Genomic DNA, 17,193 nt, shown 5'->3' with positions numbered 1-17,193 from the left:
GCTACAGGGAACAGGCCGCCAGCCTCTTCCCTGCTGACACCTGCTGCTTGACACGGAGTAGTTCTGTACAGAAGGCAGGTGCGTCCTTCATGAGGTGGTACCTGGGGCAGACGCTGAGCGCGCTGTATTCATCTTTGGTATCAGCCTCTCTAAAATAGACCACCATGTATTTGTGAAGGGGAGTCCGGCTTCTCAGATCGCTGCAGAAGAGGTTAAAGGCCAGGGGGAACAGGTCTTGGGAATTCTCATGGGGGCTGCCCTCACTCCTGCCACAGGTGCCATCACACCTGGGGCTGACGTCGTTGGAAAGGAGGAAGATGACTTTATCCACTGCTTGCTTCTGAGTGGTAAGCCATTGCACCGGGCCCATCTCCGCTATTTTCTTTTTCTGCCACTCTTCAAGGATAACCTCACTTCTGCAGTGGTTCTGAAGAAACTCAGTGAGGTGAGAAACTGTGTGACGGAAACATATTTCACATGGGTAGACCACAAGAACCTTAATGGAGGGCAGGAGCGTGGTAGTAGGGAAGGGCGCCTTCCTGGTCCTTTCTGTGGGGAGAGAAAGCATTTGTTGTCTGTGGACAGCAAATGGCAGGCTTTCACTCTGATCTGAACCACCATTAATAAATGATCCCTTGTTAGGGAATGCTGGTGGAGCACCAGGGACATTGTTCTGCCAGAGGAGAATGTCCCCAGTGTTCCTTTTAAAAGTATCACCTGAAACACACTGATGTCTAAACCTTAGAGATGCTTTAAAACGTGTTTTCCAAGTTTCTATACTGAAGAGGTCCTCTTCAGCCTTATCTTTTCAAGTAAATTCATTGAGGAGGTTTAGGTGTGAGGTACTTTGTTTTAGGTGGGTGGTTGTAATTGTCCTACTCTTAGTGTCCTGTACAAACAGGGCCACTGGCCTGTCCTTCACATCATGTTTTGAGTTAGGTCAACTCAGTGACTGGACCATCTTCTATCTGCAGGTGGTATAGGTGTTTTTTGTAGTTGCATAAGGTTAGCTGGTACCCCATTTCAGCTGGAACCGAACTGGAATGCTGTGTGTGCTCTAGAACAGAAACTACCTATGAAAGTATTATAACTATTAACAGGCCAAACCGTATCCCCTACATAGTGGTATTCCCAAGGTCAAGGTTCCACATGGTTTTCTTACTTAGGAGACTGATCTTGTTCTATCCGCAATATCACAAATGACCCAAAGAGAGCATTTATATTTTGTCTCCATGTGGAGAGGAAAAGCAGAGGTTTTCAATGTATGGGTATAAATACTCTGATTCCTGTATTCAAATCCTCAGTGTTTTAGAGTTGGCAAGCTCCCTAGAGTATATGAATTCAAGCGAGTGTTGTTCTTGGGCCACAGAAGAATTATTTTTAAAAACTAGGAACTAGCTTTGGAGTACCTCTTAGAGGCAAAATGCAATTCGTTATTAGCTATCTTTGGCCCACTGCAGTCCTTGTAGATGCCTCAGTGGTAAAAATGAAACCAGTGGTCGTCACCAGATTGGGAGGTCCCCATCCCTGTTTTGCCTTGGCAGATGTGGCCCTAGCATTGTTACCAGTATTTTTGGAGAGCTCCTTGGCATTACATCAGGGTGACCTGACTCTTGTCCTAACACCAAAATGTGATTGCCTTTAAAAAAAAATTCCAAGTGTTATTTTCTCCTTCGGATTTCTTTAAAGAATGGAATTGTACCACTTACCGCGCCTCCACGTGAGACAGACCCCAGCGGCCAGCACCCACGTGGCCACCAGCAGAGCGGAGAGGAGAGGCAGCCAGCCACCCAGCATGCCTCTGCCTGGAGAAAACAAAGTTTATTTACCTTCAGCAAAACAAAACCAAATCTATCTCCTCTTTCGGAAGCTCAAGATTTTTACTCTATACTTCGTAGAAGTTTAGATTCCTATAAAACCAAGGGCCGTTATCTCTCTAGGGGGTCTGCAGATGGGTGCGTTTTCCCACAGAGTGTGCAGGCCCTGCATTAGATTCTCAAAAGGGATAGGGGACCCAGGAGGTTAAGAAAGTTCCCCTAAAATCACTTTGGCTTTTTACTGCACAAGCACGCAGGCATTTTCACCATAGGTCACTGGAGTTCACGTTCGGTTTTTTGGTTCTTTGACGAATTGCTGTTGTTGTGGGCATGATTACTTAATACACAGTACGCGTGGATGCCGTTTTTAAAGGCTGTTTTGTTAGACAAACCTGGGGGGTAGTGCCACCCCCACAGGCCTGTGGGTCAGGTAAGCTCAGGAACTCCTAGGCACTGTGCCCACACCGAAGTCAGGATTGCCAGGCCACCTGGGTTGGCCGTTCGTGCGGCTGAGTTTCTAAGAATGCCACTTTCTAACTTTTGACTCCACCCGGCGTCAAAAAAAGCTAGTTCTGGGAACATTTTATAGTTTGCCTGTCTGTAGCGAGAGAACTGACACCTCTGAATGCAGAGAGACATTTTGCCAAACTACTGCTGTCAGGCGTCAGTGAGGCGTGTCTTTTGGGACTCATAGTCCTCATTTGTCATCCAAATGTTGGCTGTGTGACCACACCACGCTACTGTCACAGTTAGGCCAGGGCCACTGAGGCTGGTCAGAAAACCACAGTGCCACGAAAGGCCTCTTCTCCTCCACACTCGGTCCTCTACCGCCACTGACTTTCCGGCCCGTCCCTGTAGCACTCCGCACATCCATTTTGCGCTGTTTATCCCCCCCCTTCCTGTGTGTACCCTGTTTCATAAAGGATCCTGTAGTGAATTCATACACCAAGCCTTCATTCTCAGTCTGGGGCAGCTTCGACCTCTGGCCCTGCACCCCAGCCCCCCCATGCGCAGCGGGACTCCCTCACCCTCCTGCGGGGCAGGTGCATGCCCTGGGACACAGTGAATGGGGCGCCACTGGTGGGGCCCCTCGGGCCCGGAACCTCTCTGGCAACCCTGCAGAAAAGGCTGGGCACTTACGACTATCCCAGGGGAAGGACGCGCCTGCTGGCGGGCAGAGCACAACTGTTCCTTTGTGTCTGATGCAGTCATTGCCACAAGTGTGGAAGTACGGAGTCAGCTGAGGGAAACACAAGAGGCTCAGGAAGTTCCCATCATGCTTCAGAGCAAAACCTCAGCACGATGCCTGTTCCCACCAAACCTTCTCTTCCGGTTTGAACGGGGTCCCCACCCCAGCATGGTAATGAGGTATTTTTCCCTTGGGCACACTTTCATAACAAAGCCCTAACATCCGAACTAGGGACCCAAGACTGAACACCTTCCAACTCCTGAACTGTGAACCTAAACTTTGTACGTGTTGCTAATATGCTGGTTTCCTTATCTAAAAGGGTTGGTCACATCCTAATACATATGCAAATACTTCCTCTAAAAAAACCCAGAGCAGCTGAGCTCCTAGTGACAGACATGTCCCCGGGGACTAGGAAAGTCTAGTTCCCTGGAAAAGGGGCGCCGTCATAATGTGCTGACAGGAACCTGCTCCCTCGGGCGTGTCTGAGTACTGCCTTTATGTTCCAGGGGATGAGAAACAAAAGCTCCTTCTATCTTGGGTGTGGCTGTGTCCCACTATGACCCTTCATGTCCCCACGTCATGAACTTGGAGCTGAAAGAGACCCGAGAGCATCTGCTGGTCCAACTTCTTGTTCCCAGCAGAGTCAAAGGTGGCGGCTGCCCTTCAAAGTTCCTACACCGATCGCAACCCAAAGCTTCTGCTTTCCGATCCTTTGTTGCTTTATTTTGCAGTTGGGACAATTAAATGTTGCTCCTGTCTCAGAATGACTCTGAGGCTCAGTGACTAAAAACGGAAAGTCAACAGCCAGGAATAAAAGCAAAAGAGATCATGACCCTGAGGTCAGCTCTGGCCCAGTCCTCACTTCTGTAGCCCCAGAGGCAGGGACCCCCGCAGAGGTCCCTCCCTGCCAGTCGGCAGCAGGAGCGTGTTGCAGAAGGGAGCTCTCGGAAGTCGCTGGAAGCAGCAATGTACAGCAGCCCCCCCGCCCCAAAACACCGCGTTAAGCCTTACCTGGACCGCAGCACCTTCACTTTCCCCAGTCACTGGGATCACCACCGAAGCTCGACTTAGGGGTGTGTTCTGGTGCAGGTGACATGAGACAAAGTCGAGAATCATCGTGAAGCACATGAGTGAGGACAGCAAACAGCCAGTGAAGGAACTGCTCTTCCCAAACTCACAGTTCACTAGACCGTGTGAACGAGCATCCACTTCCTACTTGGGAAATGTCTACTTTTGTTGGTTTTAGATTCTTGGGGCCATTTCCAGGGATGTTCCCCGGGACTCGTTTCTCTAACAATCTAAAGAGCCCAGCACGTTTGGACAACGGACGGTACTGTCTGCACTCGGTTGGCATTGAGAGCCTGTCCTGGGCATTCTAGAATTTCTCCATTTTTCGTCACCAAGGTGAGGAAGGCTGGAGGTCGAGGACAAGGGTGGTGTTAGGAAATGAAGGGAAGAAGTACCTCCAGCACGTTAGAAAACCCAATCACAATGTTCTTTTGGATGAGAGCCATGTATTTGTTTCCAAGGGGGCTGGTTGTGAAATTCACTTCTACCGCCGTCCCGTTCTTCTTGCAAGCGGTGATGTTGGGATCCCACAGACTTCCTGAGTCAAGAGAGAACCACAGGGATGGAGTTGCAAGACGTCGCTCGTTGAAGTCCCCCAAAGGGCTTGACAAAAATCCAAGTTCTCAGGCGTACTTGCAGCCAAGAGCCAAGGGCTTGACTGCGCAGTGTACTTTGTACTAATCCTTGCTCCCAGAACCTCAAAGTACCTGCTGCCCATGAAAGTTCAGGGGCCCCATGCCACTGCTTTGCATAAGATAGCTTCCCCAGGCTGGGGGTGGTGGGAGCCACAGATCGGTTCTACTACTCACTTCTATTCTCAACGTGCATTTTGAGTCAAGGGTAGGGTCAGCATTTTCTCCTTTCCAGGATGGGGTGGAGGAGCCATAGGCCACAAGACAGGGCTAAGATAATAGAGCAAGTGAATTCAGGATCAGAATTGCAGCTACTGGAACATTCTGGGTTCATCAGACCATTCTGGCTTTACTGAATGTGAAATAAGGAAATGCCTCCTCGTTTAGCAGATACTTGGACAGGCCTGCTCTGTGGGATTGTTGTGATTGTTGTTGTGACTTACAAATCAGCACCAGGTTCATTTCCAGGAACATGAGAGATGATAGCATGCATTGTTTCTGGGGGAGCTTTTCGGGCCCTACCTCAGAACTGTCTTTAGGAGTGGGGGCTCTAGGACTGACTGCAGGTCCTCAGAGCTCCTCACACTCACCGTGCCCCCCACAGTCCAGATCTCTCCTGGTGGGGGACCAGAGCAGAGGCACAAAGCTCCAAGTGGGCCTTGCACCGAGGAGGCCGCATGGGGCTCAGTCTGACAAGGTGCACGGGAATGCCTTGTGGGGCTGGGGTACCTAAAAGATAGGGATGGATCCCTCACATCCCACCAGCCTCATTAGTGTCCTAAGACCCTATTCCTCAAAAATTTACACACGCCCTTGTAAGATCCTCGGGAATGAGACACTTGGGACTATTATCCTGAAGGGACTTACTCCAAAATTCGAAGGGTAGTAGCAGATTTTAATAGCCTAGCATGTGAGAAGGGAACCCCAGTGATAACACAGGTCGAGAATACACTTCTAGGTCATGAACGTGAACTAACACCCACACCTTGAATGTTTGCTAATCCGAGCAGAAGGCTCCCAGGCCCCCCGTGGCCAGAGGTCAGTGGTGTTGCTGTCTGGGAAGGGGCAAGGACTCAGGGATTCCCCTCCAACCAGGAGGGACTTCCGCCCACATCACCAGCAGTGCAATTGGGACAGAAATTATCATTCCACCAAGACGGTGGGTGTTCTCCTATGACCGCCGCTCACTGCCTACACCTACGCAGAGTTGGCCCTTCTCTGGACAGGCCGACTGATGCAGTGGGCACAGAGCCGGCCGGTGGGGAGCCCGCTCTGTGCAACTCTAGGCCTCAGTTTCTTTGTGGAAGATGGACTAAGATGTGTGGGCTTCAGTTTCTTCTAGTAACAAAAACAAATGCTGTATTTACTTACCTGCCTCGACGCACTTTTTTTTGTATTTCATTATGCGGCTTAGGCAGCCTGGAGATTTGAATGAAAGTTTTGTTTTAGAAAAAGGTATCTCTGCCCCACTTCCTTGCCAACAAGTACACACAACACAGGCTTGCCACGCTTGTAACGAATGGCCAGAACGTTCAAGATGCGAGGTTCAGAGAGCGAATTTAAATGGGACACTCACATTTGACTGTTAAGCAGATCACCCACAAAGTGATAGCCAGAGTCTGATTTTAAAACAATCTTTATCAGAATAGTACCTGTGAGTCCCAGGAGAAGACTCAACCCTTTGAAACTGAGGCTTGATCATATATTTAAATACTGCCCCTTCCAGGAGGTAGAGCTTAACCCACACGCCACACCCACACCCCAGAGTGGGGCAGATTTAGTCACTTGTCTTCAAAAACTAGAGTAGAGAAATGGAAAGCCAGTAGATGTCAATGGAGATCGCTGGCAGATACCAGCGACATCGTGGTGATGTCACCCACCCCTGGTAGGAGGCAGTGGGAAGGACAGTCCACCTCTGCACAGTCTCCAAAAACCCACATCCCCAGGCTCATCAGCAGACGAACATCAGACAGACCCAGACTAGGGGACATTCTGTAGGATGCCCAGCCACCCCTCCAGATTGTCAAGGTCACGAGGACTCAAGAGTCGAAGCCTGTCTCAACCAGAGGAGGCAGGAGATGCAAGGACTAAATGTGACTGGAGCAGAAAGCAGGCATTCACAGAAAAGCAGGTGACATCCCAATAAAGTCTGGAGTTTAGTTAATGGACGTGTACCCTGTGGGTTTCTTAGTTTTGACACATGTAACCACAGTAACGTGACAGGTTGCGATGCGGGACACGGGGTGAGAGCCCTGTGGGAATGCTTTGGACATCTACACAACTCTTGGTACTATCTTTGCAAACTTATTCCAAAATCAAACATTTCTAATTTTTAAAATGAGGTTTGGTCTCATCAGGAAAGCTGGAACACCCTGCACCACAAGCTCAAAGAACAGCAAGGAATAGGGAATTGCCCCCTTTGGCTTGGATGCTTCGCCAGGGACAGAGGACAGGACTGGAGGACAGAAGAGATGACCCAGCCCAGGTGAGGGTGACATGGGGACTGCTGTCGCCAGGCACCATGCTGGACCCTCCCCACACGACACCTGATCCTCTGTCCCGCTCATGGCAGCCCCATGTGTGACGCGGCAGGCGTGGCACTCGAGGGCTGCTTGTGGGCTGCGGAGTAGCGGAGATGACCCAGCCTTCTGCTCAGTGCCGCCCCGCCTCTCGCTGACAGCCCGGGGTCTTCTGGAGGCTGAGCCCCAGAGGCTCCCCAGACACCACAGCCTGCTAACCCAGACTGAACAGACTTGGTGCAGGGAACATTTTGCTTCAATGTTAAGAGCAGTGAAAGTCGTTGACTGAGAATGACCAGCGTGGGAACGCCAGCATCACTTGGGCTGTGTGTGTGTGACCCAGGGCGAATTTCTGAAGCTCTCCAGGTCTTTACCTGTGCACTGGGGCTCTCCCCACCTCGGGGTTGTTGGAAGCGTTGATGAGCGTGTCAGACGCTCAGCACCAGGTCTGACACAGGAATGGGCTGTCCCCTACGTCTGATCTGACTTGTTCCTCTCCCCTGCTCTGTGAGGGAGGCACGGTTACTGTGTGTTACTACGTCTGTGCATCACAGATGAGGAAACCAGACTCAGCGGGGCCAAAGTCTTTGTCCAAGGCCCTCCAGCCTCTCTGAACCAAACCACACGCCCCGCGGCAGGCATGCCAGCCAGGTGAGAGGGCTTACCTGGTGAGGTGAAGTTCACCGACATGGAGGGGGGGTCTTCATTCATATTGGCATTGGGGATATTGTGGGCCCCGATGAAGTAGACTGTGTTTGGCTCTACAGGGAAGCCTGTGTAGGAAAACGTCCACTGAAAGGCAAAGCAAAGAGCCCCTGAATTTCCGAAACACCGCCACACAGACACAGCACCTTCGTGCGCTGCCCTTTTCATTTATAATTGCCTGTCCTGAGCCCACTGCTGATACTGAGGTCTCCAGCCGAGGTCTGCTAGGGGAACGTAGCCCGCACAGTTTGCCAGGGTAAGTCACAGAATCAGAGAAGCGTAAGCCTTTAGAGCCGGGTTAGAATTTAAGTTCAGCTGCCCTCACTTGGCTGATGGGGAAACTGAGGCCCGGAGACGCTGACTTGCCCAAGACACACAGGCTGTAAGTGGCCAGGCAGGCAGCTCTAGGCTCCAAGTGGTGGCGGATTGGCAGCCTGGGTGTCTAGCAGGTCACCGCCTCCCCCCAAGCGACAGGGCTGGCCGAAAGGACGGTTAGCCGGGGCCTCACTCCGCGTGCTCACCCTGCCGCCGGTCCGTGGGGTCTGAGTCTGGAAAGCTTCTGTGTAATTGCATCTCACGCAGCTGTAGGACCGCGCGCTGCTCTTGCCTGTCACACAGATCTTGGTGGCTTTCAGGAAGCGAATGCTGGCTGTAGGGAAAGGCAAGAGGGCCGTTGTTGATCGAGCACCCACTCCATGGCCAGCTGGATGCTAGAACACCTCACCACCCATCTCAGTTCATACAACAGTCCCAGAAGGCAGGCACCCCAGTGCCCATGTAACAGGGGAGGTGAGTGAGGCATGGGGGATTTCAGGAAGCCCTTCCCAAGCTTACAGAGCTCCTCAGCGGTAGACGTGGACTCAGCTCTCAAGACCATGCTCTTGGAGCGCCTGCGTGGCTCAGTGGGTTAAGCATCTGCCTTCGGCTCAAGTCGTGATCTCAGGGTCCTGGGATCGAGCCCCACATTTGGCTCCTAGATCAGCAGGGAGTCAGCTCCCCCCGCAACCCCTGCCTGCCTCTCTGCCTACTTGTGATCTCTGTCAAATAAATAAATAAAGTCTTTTTAAAAAGACCACGCTCTTTTCTCCTCACAGGGAAGCCCCCATCTCACAGGGTCCTGCTGAGGGGACTCCAGCTCTGCACTACTGTGGGTGTCTGTCAGGGAGAACAGGCCCCCCCAGAGCAGCACCCGCAGACCATGCCAGTTCTGAGTACCCCTGCTCTCCCCCTATTCCCTGCCTCTCTAAGTCTCACTACTCCTTCAGGGCCCAGCTCCCCAGGAGCAGCAGCTAACAAATGCCGGTGCCCACTCTGTGCGAGGCACGGGGCCCCTGCCCTCCTGCCCCTCCTGAGGGCCCTCTCCTGCTCGCCGTGGCCCTGTCCCACTCAGATGGAGCACAGCCCCTTTCCAGGTGCCCGGGACAAGGAGCCCATGCCCCTGTGCCCCTGTGGCTGAGTGTGCCGCCCCCAGCCCCCTGAGAGCCCTCCCGCGTGGTGACAGTAGCCGCCTCCCCTGTCTGTGCCCGGCCCTCCTGGATGCCTGACGTGGTGGACCTTAACAGAATCAGGCCAGTGGAAACCAGGGTAACGGGCTTTAGGTCCCCAGGGTTGGTTCATGGAGGAACTCACAAGCTGCCCTGGGGCAATGCTAGAACCTTCACGATACCATGTGGGAGACGGAAGAGTAATGAACCTGAGCCAGCACTTGCCCTAAACTCAGGGCGATCATCTCGGCACTTACTCTGTGTTCCTCCATGGAGGAGGACGTACAGGAGGGAATACTGATCAGAAGTAGACCCCGTGGTGAGTGGTCACACTTGTGCAGCCAGCCCCGAGGCCGAGAAACAGCCTGGGAGTGCCCTTCATGCTTCCTGCCAGCCACTCCTGAGCCAAGAGTCACCACGGCTATGACTTCAAGCCACTCGGGTTTGCGTCCAGATGAGCGCGTGGACTCCTGTCTGGCTCCTCCAGTCTGTGAGGTTCACCCACAGTGGGTTTAGCTACAGGTCGTTCACGTGCATCGCTGCCCTGGATTGGTTTTGTAATTCTACTGTCAGCAGGCCTCTGATGCGTCCCAGTCTGGGACTGTTACTAGAATAATGCTACCAGGAATCATCTAGAACAGTAGTCCCCCTTTGTCTGCAGGGTATATGTTCCAAGACCCACAGTGGAGGCCTGAAGCCATGGGAAGTCCCGAACCCTAATATATACTCTGCTAAAGTTTATAAACCCCGCGCAGCAAGAGTGAGCATCAGTAACATCAGAACCGTTCTAACAACAGACGGTAATAGATGCTCCGTGAACGTGGTCGCTTTGAAACGGTCTGATTGTACTGTGCTCGCCCTTCTGCACAAGGAGGTGAAGGGAGGTGAATGGCAGACGCCCGGTGATGGAGCGTTAGGCCCCTGTGGACCCGCGGAAGGTAGGTCAGAAGGAGGCTCATCGCTTCCCGACTCCGGCTGGCCCCACATTTAGCCACAGAAAGCAAAACCACGGATGAGGGGAGACCACGGCAGAAGGTTTGGGTGCGCTTTTGTCTATATTGTTGGGTTTCTGCCAGGGGTGGGATTACTGGGCTGCACAGTCTGCCCTTCTCTGCTCGACTGGACGCTTCAGACTTTATTGCTTGGTACCAACTTACCATCAGCCCGGAGTCTCCAGCTGACGTTCATCGAGATGGAATAGTTGTCCATTGCAACGCCGCTTGTAACGGGCTCCACTTGGAGGTCCGCCAAGTCTCCTGGAGTCAGAGTGTGTTGGACCGTCCACTCTGGAGACGGTCCTGGGAAGAGGCAAAACTGCCTGGGACGCTCTCCTCCTGGCCCCGTCCAGTGCCATCTCGTGTCAGCGACCCACCCCGACCTGTCCTTTGGTCATGATTCATCTCTTCCCGCTGCTAAGGCAGGCCAGGCCTGACCTTTCTTAGCATTTGCCTGATTTATGGCGGAGATTTCAGGCTCCAGCCCGCAGGGCACTCGGGACCACTCCTCGGGCCTGTCCTATGAATCTGACCTGCTCGTTAGGTCGGTCCTGCCTTCCGAGCACCTCAGCCTGCACTCCAGCCAGCTGGCCCACACCTGCCCTTCCTACCTCCTAATCCTTGCCGGTACCATCTCTCCTCCAGCTCATCCTTTCCATCCACATTTCTTGGGCAAGACCCCACCCACCCTTCAAATACCACCATCTCAAACACTCCTTCTTCTCTGAAACGTATTGGCTTCCTGTTCTCAACTGTAAGGGACCTCCCTATCACAGCATTTGATCTCCCAGAAGTGGCCCGCTTCCTTCCCACCCTACATGGTGATTGCTGCCCTGCCTGTGCCCCTTTTATTGGCCAGGGAGCCAGCCCATATGAAACACTGGGAGCTCTGCCTTGCCAGGGAGACAGTTGGCCCACATCAGCTAACAAAGCAATGTTTCACTCTGTACCTGGTCTCCAATGACCCATTGCCTGGACTTGGACCCCCTAAAAGTCCAACTGCTCTGACAGTGTAAAGCCCCAAATACCCATTCCCTAGCACACCTACCGGGCTCAGAGCCACACTGAATCGTCTGCAAGAGAGAAAGAAAGTGTCATGTTGAATGCTAGCAAACCCTAAGCCTTCATTTGCCAAACTAGACAAAACACCATCTTTTTCCTTTTCTTTTTTTAAGATTTTATTTATTTGACAGAGAGAGAACACAAGCAGGAGCAGCAGGCAGAGGCAGAGGGAGAAGCAGGCTCCCTACTGAGCAGGGAGCCAATACGGGACTCGATCCCAGGACTCTGGGATCATGACCTGAGCCGAGGCAGACACTTAACCGACTGAGCCACCCAGGGGGGCCCTAAAACCATCTTTTTTCTTAAAATGCATATATAAGTGGCAAACTTTTGGAGAAAAGCTGGGCTGATTCCACTTCAGTTTGGGGGAGGCTGAGCTGGATAAGCTTTGTAAGCTACGATGAACCTGCCATTAGCTATTACGTACTTGATCTTCAAGCCTACTCATCACCTCACTTAAAAACTAGAGATGTGGGTGCCTGGGTGGCTCAGTGAGTTAAGCCTCTGCCTTTCGCTCAGGTCATGATCTCAGGGTCCTGGGATCGAGCCCCACATTGGGCTCTCTGCTCAGCAGGGAGCCTTCTTCTTCCTCTCTGTCTCTGCCTGCCTCTCTGCCTACTTGTGATCTCTGTCTGTCAAATAAATAAATAAAATCTTTAAAAAAAAAAAAAAAAAACTAGAGATGCGTCTCCGCCCCCTCTGTGCCTCGCCCCCCTTCCCCTGCTGTAAGCAGGGGTGACCCTGTACTGTCATGAAGACCCCTTCACACTCTGTTGTTCAACTGTAGATTTTCAGGACCATCTAGAGTATTTATTGATTCTCCCCAGGTTAAGGACTAAGCTGTGCTAAGAAGATAAACAGAAGCAAGCCATAAATGCAGTCCACGGTGCCTTCCCAGGGCCTTTAAGAGAGTCCTTCTCTGATACAAACTCAGCTGTGACTGTGATTTCATCCTGTTACCTTTTTAAAAGATAAAAGAGCTTTTAAAAAATAAATATGTATCATTAGTGTCCAAGAAAGGCCAGTACTATATCCCTTGGAGGTAATGGCTCATGTCTTTTTAAGCAATAATAATAGTAAGTACTTTCATTTTGGAATAAAATGCTGGACCTAAAATAGTTAACTTTCAGGCAGCAGCAAGTTCCACTGACAAGACCCTATAGGCTAAAAGGCCGCGCTTTGCTATCTGATAACCTCTCAGCCTGAACATTTCCAAAATCTTGTATGAAAGAAGGCAAGACTTTTGATGGTTTGAGTAATCTGGGTTTGTTAGTCCCTCATCTTTGTCTTTTTATAGCTGAACTCCAGGTAATACCAGACTTTTTTTTTTTTTTTTTTTTTTTTTTTTTAACAAGCCACTATAGTGGGAACTGAGTTGTAGTCAAAGGGCTGGAGAGACAAATTTTGGAAGAAGCAAAGCAACAAGGATAGTAGGGGGAGATGTCAGGGAACGTGAATGCGGCTTATCTTTCCATAACCATCAACAAGTTACCACCAGCTTTTATGCACTATGCTATGCTAAGAGAGCAGAGATACAGGTTCAAACGCTCTTTGGAAGATTCTCCTTCAATGGTAACCCAGAAGATTCCCTAAATCCTTCACGGCACTGGGGAAGAAAGGAAACGGGTCAGAGTCCCACAGCTCCCCAGCTCCAGGGTCACCGGACCCCAGCAGGCATCGACATGGCAAAAAGGGCAAGTGGTGATGGAGATACAGTTCTTGTGCCCAAAGTTGGGCAGCCCTCAAGACTGCAAACAGTAACAATGTTGAGCACCTACTACGTGCCACGCTCTTTGCGGCTGTCTTGCACGCCCTGTCGCTGTTCCTCACTAGATGCCAGTGAGCTGGGTAGGACTCTTCCCTTTATAGATGAGGACACGGAGCCTCGGGAAGCATGAATGACTGAGTCCAGAACGCTGGCTGGCATTTGAGCCCGGGTCCATCTGACCGACGCCCCTAGCTCCAGCAGCCTGAAGCCCAGGGCAGCCTGGCGGGGACCCATCGGGCCGCCCCAGGGGGTGCGGACGTGCCCCTTCCAGGCGGCCTTCCGTGAACCAGCTTGAGTTGGGGCGCGCAGGGGAGGGCGGGGGGCGTCGGACGCCGTCGGGTCCGGGCTGGAGGGACGGAACGCAGGAAAGGGGCGCGGGCGGAGGCTTACCGGCTCCGGGGACGCCGCTCCCCAGCACAGCGTGGCCAGGCTCAGCAGCACTAGAGACATCGCGAAGCCCCGGCCAGCCTCCAGGCGGCCGCGCTCTTATCTCGGCGCCCCGGGCCACCCCTCGGGGGCCCCGCCTCCCACAGCGCCGCCCCAGCCCCACGCCCCGGGGCCGAGGGCGGACCCCTCCCTGGGTGGGGAACGAAGGAGCGCGCAGGCCTGCCGGGGCTCGCCGGGATGGGCAGTGTCCCCGCGCCGCGGGGCACCTGACGGGCCCAGCACCAGCCGGCGCGGCGCTCTCGGGGCCCCGCGCACACGTGCGAGCACTGAGCCAGGTGCGCGACTGCACACGCGCCCTCGGGCGGGCCCGAGCCGAACTGTCCGCCCGCCCTCGGCTCCCCTGCAGGCCGCGGAGAGCGCGCCGGACGCCGGCGCCAGGGTAGCGCGGCCCGCGGCCGGTTCGCTGTCGCCCGCCCCGCCCGCCGCCCGCTCCGCCGCAGCCCCCCATTCCGGCCGCCGACGGTAAGTAGCAGGGGGACGCGCCCCGACCCTCCGACCGCCCGTCCCCTGGCCTGGCCGCAGTCCCGGAGCCCCGGGCGGCCTCGGGCCGGGGAGCTGGGGAGTCGGGAAGAGCCCGGCTGGCCGCCGAGGCTGGAGCCCCACTTTACGCAGAGGCCCAGCCCCCGAAACCAAAGGGCTGGCGGGGGAGGGGGCGACGCGGGCAGCCGAAGCCTCGTGGGTTCTTTGGAGAACTAGTTCTTCGCAGGAACTAAGTTGTATGCTGTTCGGGTGATCGGAATCCTCCCTCCCCCACCCCCAGCTTCTCTGGTGTGTGTTCATTTCCACAAAACGAGGTCTGACACGAACTCTTGGGTCTCGGAAGGCGGAAGCCGGGCTGCTGTGGGCTTGCACTGCGTCCAGGAGTCTCCGCGCCGCCTTAAATGCAAATCCCGGGCCCGCCCTCAGATTCCGAGGGGACCCCTGGGTTCCGCTGGGCTCTGGCCCAGGTAGTTTTCACGCCCGCTGGCTGCTGAAACCATCCTTTGAGACACAGCGATGTGAGGGCAGGTTAACAAAAATTAGTCGGGCTGACAGCGGATCGCAGAGCTCGGAACTCCGCTGCTTTGGTCCCCTCTGCTTGCCAAGGACGAGGTTAGGGGGACCCACTCAAGGCCGCTTGAACTTGCAGGCCTTGTTAGCTCCATTCTACAGATGAAGAGAGCAAGGCCTAGGGAGGGCAGTGAGACTTCTGGAGGGAGCTGTCAGCGGGCGAGAGGTTGACTTTGTCAAACAGCTGTTTTTTGTGTGTTTCTCTTTGCTGAGGTCCTACTGTGTGCCAAGCCTGGCTCACCTGTGGGGTTCTGATTTGGGCCTGCATGGACTGGACCCATCCTCAAGGTCACCTGAGGCTCTGGCCTGCGTCCATGTGGGGCTCCAGGTGATGTTTCTAGAGGACTGGTCTAATTCCTGACCAGGGAGAGGGGCTCAGGTGAGGCCATTGGCTCATCCTTGCCTCAGGCTGCCTCACCCTCGGCCCCTTACTCAACCTCTCCGAATTGCTTTGAGCCCTGTGGTCCCTGAGACCATTTCCAGCCCGGATAATTATCTGTCTTCTCAGCAAACACCAGTAGGGTGCCAGTCCTGGGGTGCAAAGGTGAATGACACACAGTTGCTGGCAGATGGGCGCTCTCGGGCCAAGAATGAATGAGGTGAGTGCATGTTCAAGGGCATATGTTCCTGCCCTGCGGTGAAATTGCTGTTGGAGACAGCCTCACAGGCCAGGTGGAGATCATGAACTTTGTCCCGTGGTGCCAAGGAGCGACAGCAGTTTTAGGTGGGGGGACAGTTTGTTTTTTTTTTTAAAGATTTTATTTATTTATTGACACAGAGAGAGAGATCACAAGTAGGTAGAGAGACAGGCAGAGAGAGAGAGGGGAAGCAGGCTCACTGCTGAGCAGAGCCCGATGCGGGACTCGATCCCAGAACCCTGAGATCATGACCTGAGCCGAAGGCAGAGGCTTAACCCACTGAGCCACCCAGGCGCCCTAGGAGGGGGACAGTTTTAAGCCTTATAAAGGCCACCTGGGTGACTGTGCAGGACAGTGGGGGGGCCTGCCTCCCCCGAGACCAGCAAGAAGGTACACATTCCCTTGGTGAACAGCTGAGTGTCATGGGCCAGGCTCTGAGCTGCGCCGGCTGTATACAGCTGTGTGCCCCAGCAAGCCTTGCGTGGAGTGCAGGGCTGAGTGCGAGGGTTTTGGGGACAAGCAGGGTTACTGAGATGAAACCAGGAGGTAGGGTTTATGAGTCAGACGTATATGGAGGGAGAAAATCCAGGGGAGAGGGAGCAGTCCCCCTGGATCAAATGGTCAGGGTTGGCCTGACTTACATCACTTATATCACTGGCCATCAGGGGTGGCTTTGGCAAGAAGGGGAGAAAGTGGGTTCAGAGATGGGAGTGGGGTAGGAGTGGTTTTAAGAAAAGAAGAGGTGGGGGTTCCTTGTACAGGGGAAGGAGCTGGTGACTGAAGGGGGGAGGTGAGTTTGGTGTGGAGGTCACTGAGCACGGGGTGGCAGGGTTGGAAGGAGGGTCCCTGGGGGAGGAGGTCTGGGGGCACGGGGCCGACACCACCTTGACCCTCTGGGGCTCCCGGATGGTGCGGATGCCCACTGCCGGCTCTGCACACAGGACTGCGGGGTGAGGCGTGGAGAGGAAGGCCCCACAGCCACAGCTGGTGTTCCCTGTGGGCAAGCAAGCTATGGCTGCCTGTTTTCTTGGGCGGGGGCTGGGGCTCCACACTGGCTTGGAAGGTCATTCCAAAAAGTGTCCCCTGTGAGAGGTCCTTGTGGATCAAGCATGCAGCCTTTGAGGGCCCTGCTGAAAGGGACACCATTTGTTTGGCTACATAAGAGCAATAACGTGGTGGCTTTATTTTATTTTATTTTTATTTATTTGACAGAGAGAAACAGCAAGAGAGGGAACACAAGCAGGGGAAGTGGGAGAGGGAGAAGCAGGCTTCCGGCTGAGCAAGGAGCCTGAGGCAGAGCTCGATCCCAGAACCTTGGGATCCTGACCTGAGCAGAAGAAGGCAGACGCTTAACGACTGAGCCACCCAGGCGCCCCACGCGGGTGTTTTATAAACCGGAGGCAGGGCCACTGAATCCCCAGTGGTCTCCATGTCCCCTCTCTCTCTGTGACCTGTGGCAAGTCACTGCTCTTCCCAGAGCCTCAGTTTCCTTTTCTGTACCACGGGGCGGAGGGGAGAGTGAAGTGCCGTCCTCTGGAAGAGGTGAGCAGAGCCTGGGAGGGAAGGAATCTTGGAGGTCCTCGGGCCCATGCCCTTCAGCCAGGAATTCTGCCTGTTTTGGGTTTGTCAAAGGGCCGCAGTGCAGGGGATTTAGGAGGCCCCGTGGATGCATCCCTTCCCCCCAGGTGGTGCTTACGAACCTGCCTACCCAGGAGAGCCGCTCTGGGCTTCTTCCTCTTTCTCCTCTTCCTCCTCCTCTGGTGGACTGATGAGCAGGGCCCCTTCCGGAGCCCACGAGACTGCCGCTAGAGCCCGGGGC

The 17,193-nt window shown here is 54.0% G+C and overlaps 2 protein-coding genes across 7 annotated transcripts in view; one reads left to right on the top strand and one right to left on the bottom strand.

The window, feature by feature from the left end:
* Position 1: 1 nt before the first annotated feature.
* On the bottom strand, positions 2 to 14,134 carry IL17RB (interleukin 17 receptor B). 4 transcript variants are annotated; one of them, XM_045990274.1, is made up of 11 exons: positions 13,630 to 13,798; positions 11,458 to 11,482; positions 10,572 to 10,712; positions 8,452 to 8,579; positions 7,891 to 8,017; positions 6,078 to 6,125; positions 4,470 to 4,612; positions 4,018 to 4,086; positions 2,958 to 3,057; positions 1,710 to 1,805; positions 2 to 549 (listed from the first exon to the last, which is right to left on the bottom strand). In XM_045990274.1, the coding sequence occupies exons 1-11, from the start codon at positions 13,687 to 13,689 to the stop codon at positions 2 to 4; spliced, it is 1,485 nt and encodes a 494-aa protein (XP_045846230.1). In that variant the 5' UTR covers positions 13,690 to 13,798. The 4 variants fall into 4 exon arrangements, with proteins under 4 accessions (XP_045846230.1, XP_045846231.1, XP_045846228.1 ...); XM_045990275.1 differs by having other exon boundaries at positions 10,572 to 10,670; XM_045990272.1 differs by lacking the exon at positions 11,458 to 11,482 and having other exon boundaries at positions 13,630 to 14,134.
* The window catches only part of CHDH (choline dehydrogenase), a 36,868-nt gene continuing 33,679 nt past the window's right edge, over positions 14,005 to 17,193 (top strand). Inside the window, exon 1 of one of the 3 annotated variants that reach the window (XM_045990284.1) lies at positions 14,005 to 14,148. The gene's annotated coding sequence lies outside the window, so the exon portion shown is untranslated. The remainder of the gene's footprint in view (positions 14,149 to 17,193) is intronic. The other 2 variants (XM_045990281.1, XM_045990283.1) reach the window with 2 other exon arrangements.

This window comes from Meles meles, chromosome 20 (genome assembly GCF_922984935.1).
Source record: "Meles meles chromosome 20, mMelMel3.1 paternal haplotype, whole genome shotgun sequence".
NCBI classification, from domain to species: domain Eukaryota; kingdom Metazoa; phylum Chordata; class Mammalia; order Carnivora; family Mustelidae; genus Meles; species Meles meles.
Note: the sequence above shows the minus strand (reverse complement) of the source record. Positions and strands in the feature narration are given on the sequence as shown.

Coding starts and splice junctions, on each gene's coding strand:
- IL17RB (XM_045990272.1), bottom strand. CDS start 14,134: ATGGGGGGCTGCGGCGGAGCGGGCGGCGGGCGGGGCGGGCGACAGCGA. Junction 8,580..10,571: donor CTGGAGACTCCGGGCTGATG/GTAAGTTGGTAC, acceptor CTTTCCCTACAG/CCAGCATTCGCTTCCTGAAA. Junction 3,058..4,017: donor GTGAAGGTGCTGCGGTCCAG/GTAAGGCTTAAC, acceptor TGTTTCCCTCAG/CTGACTCCGTACTTCCACAC.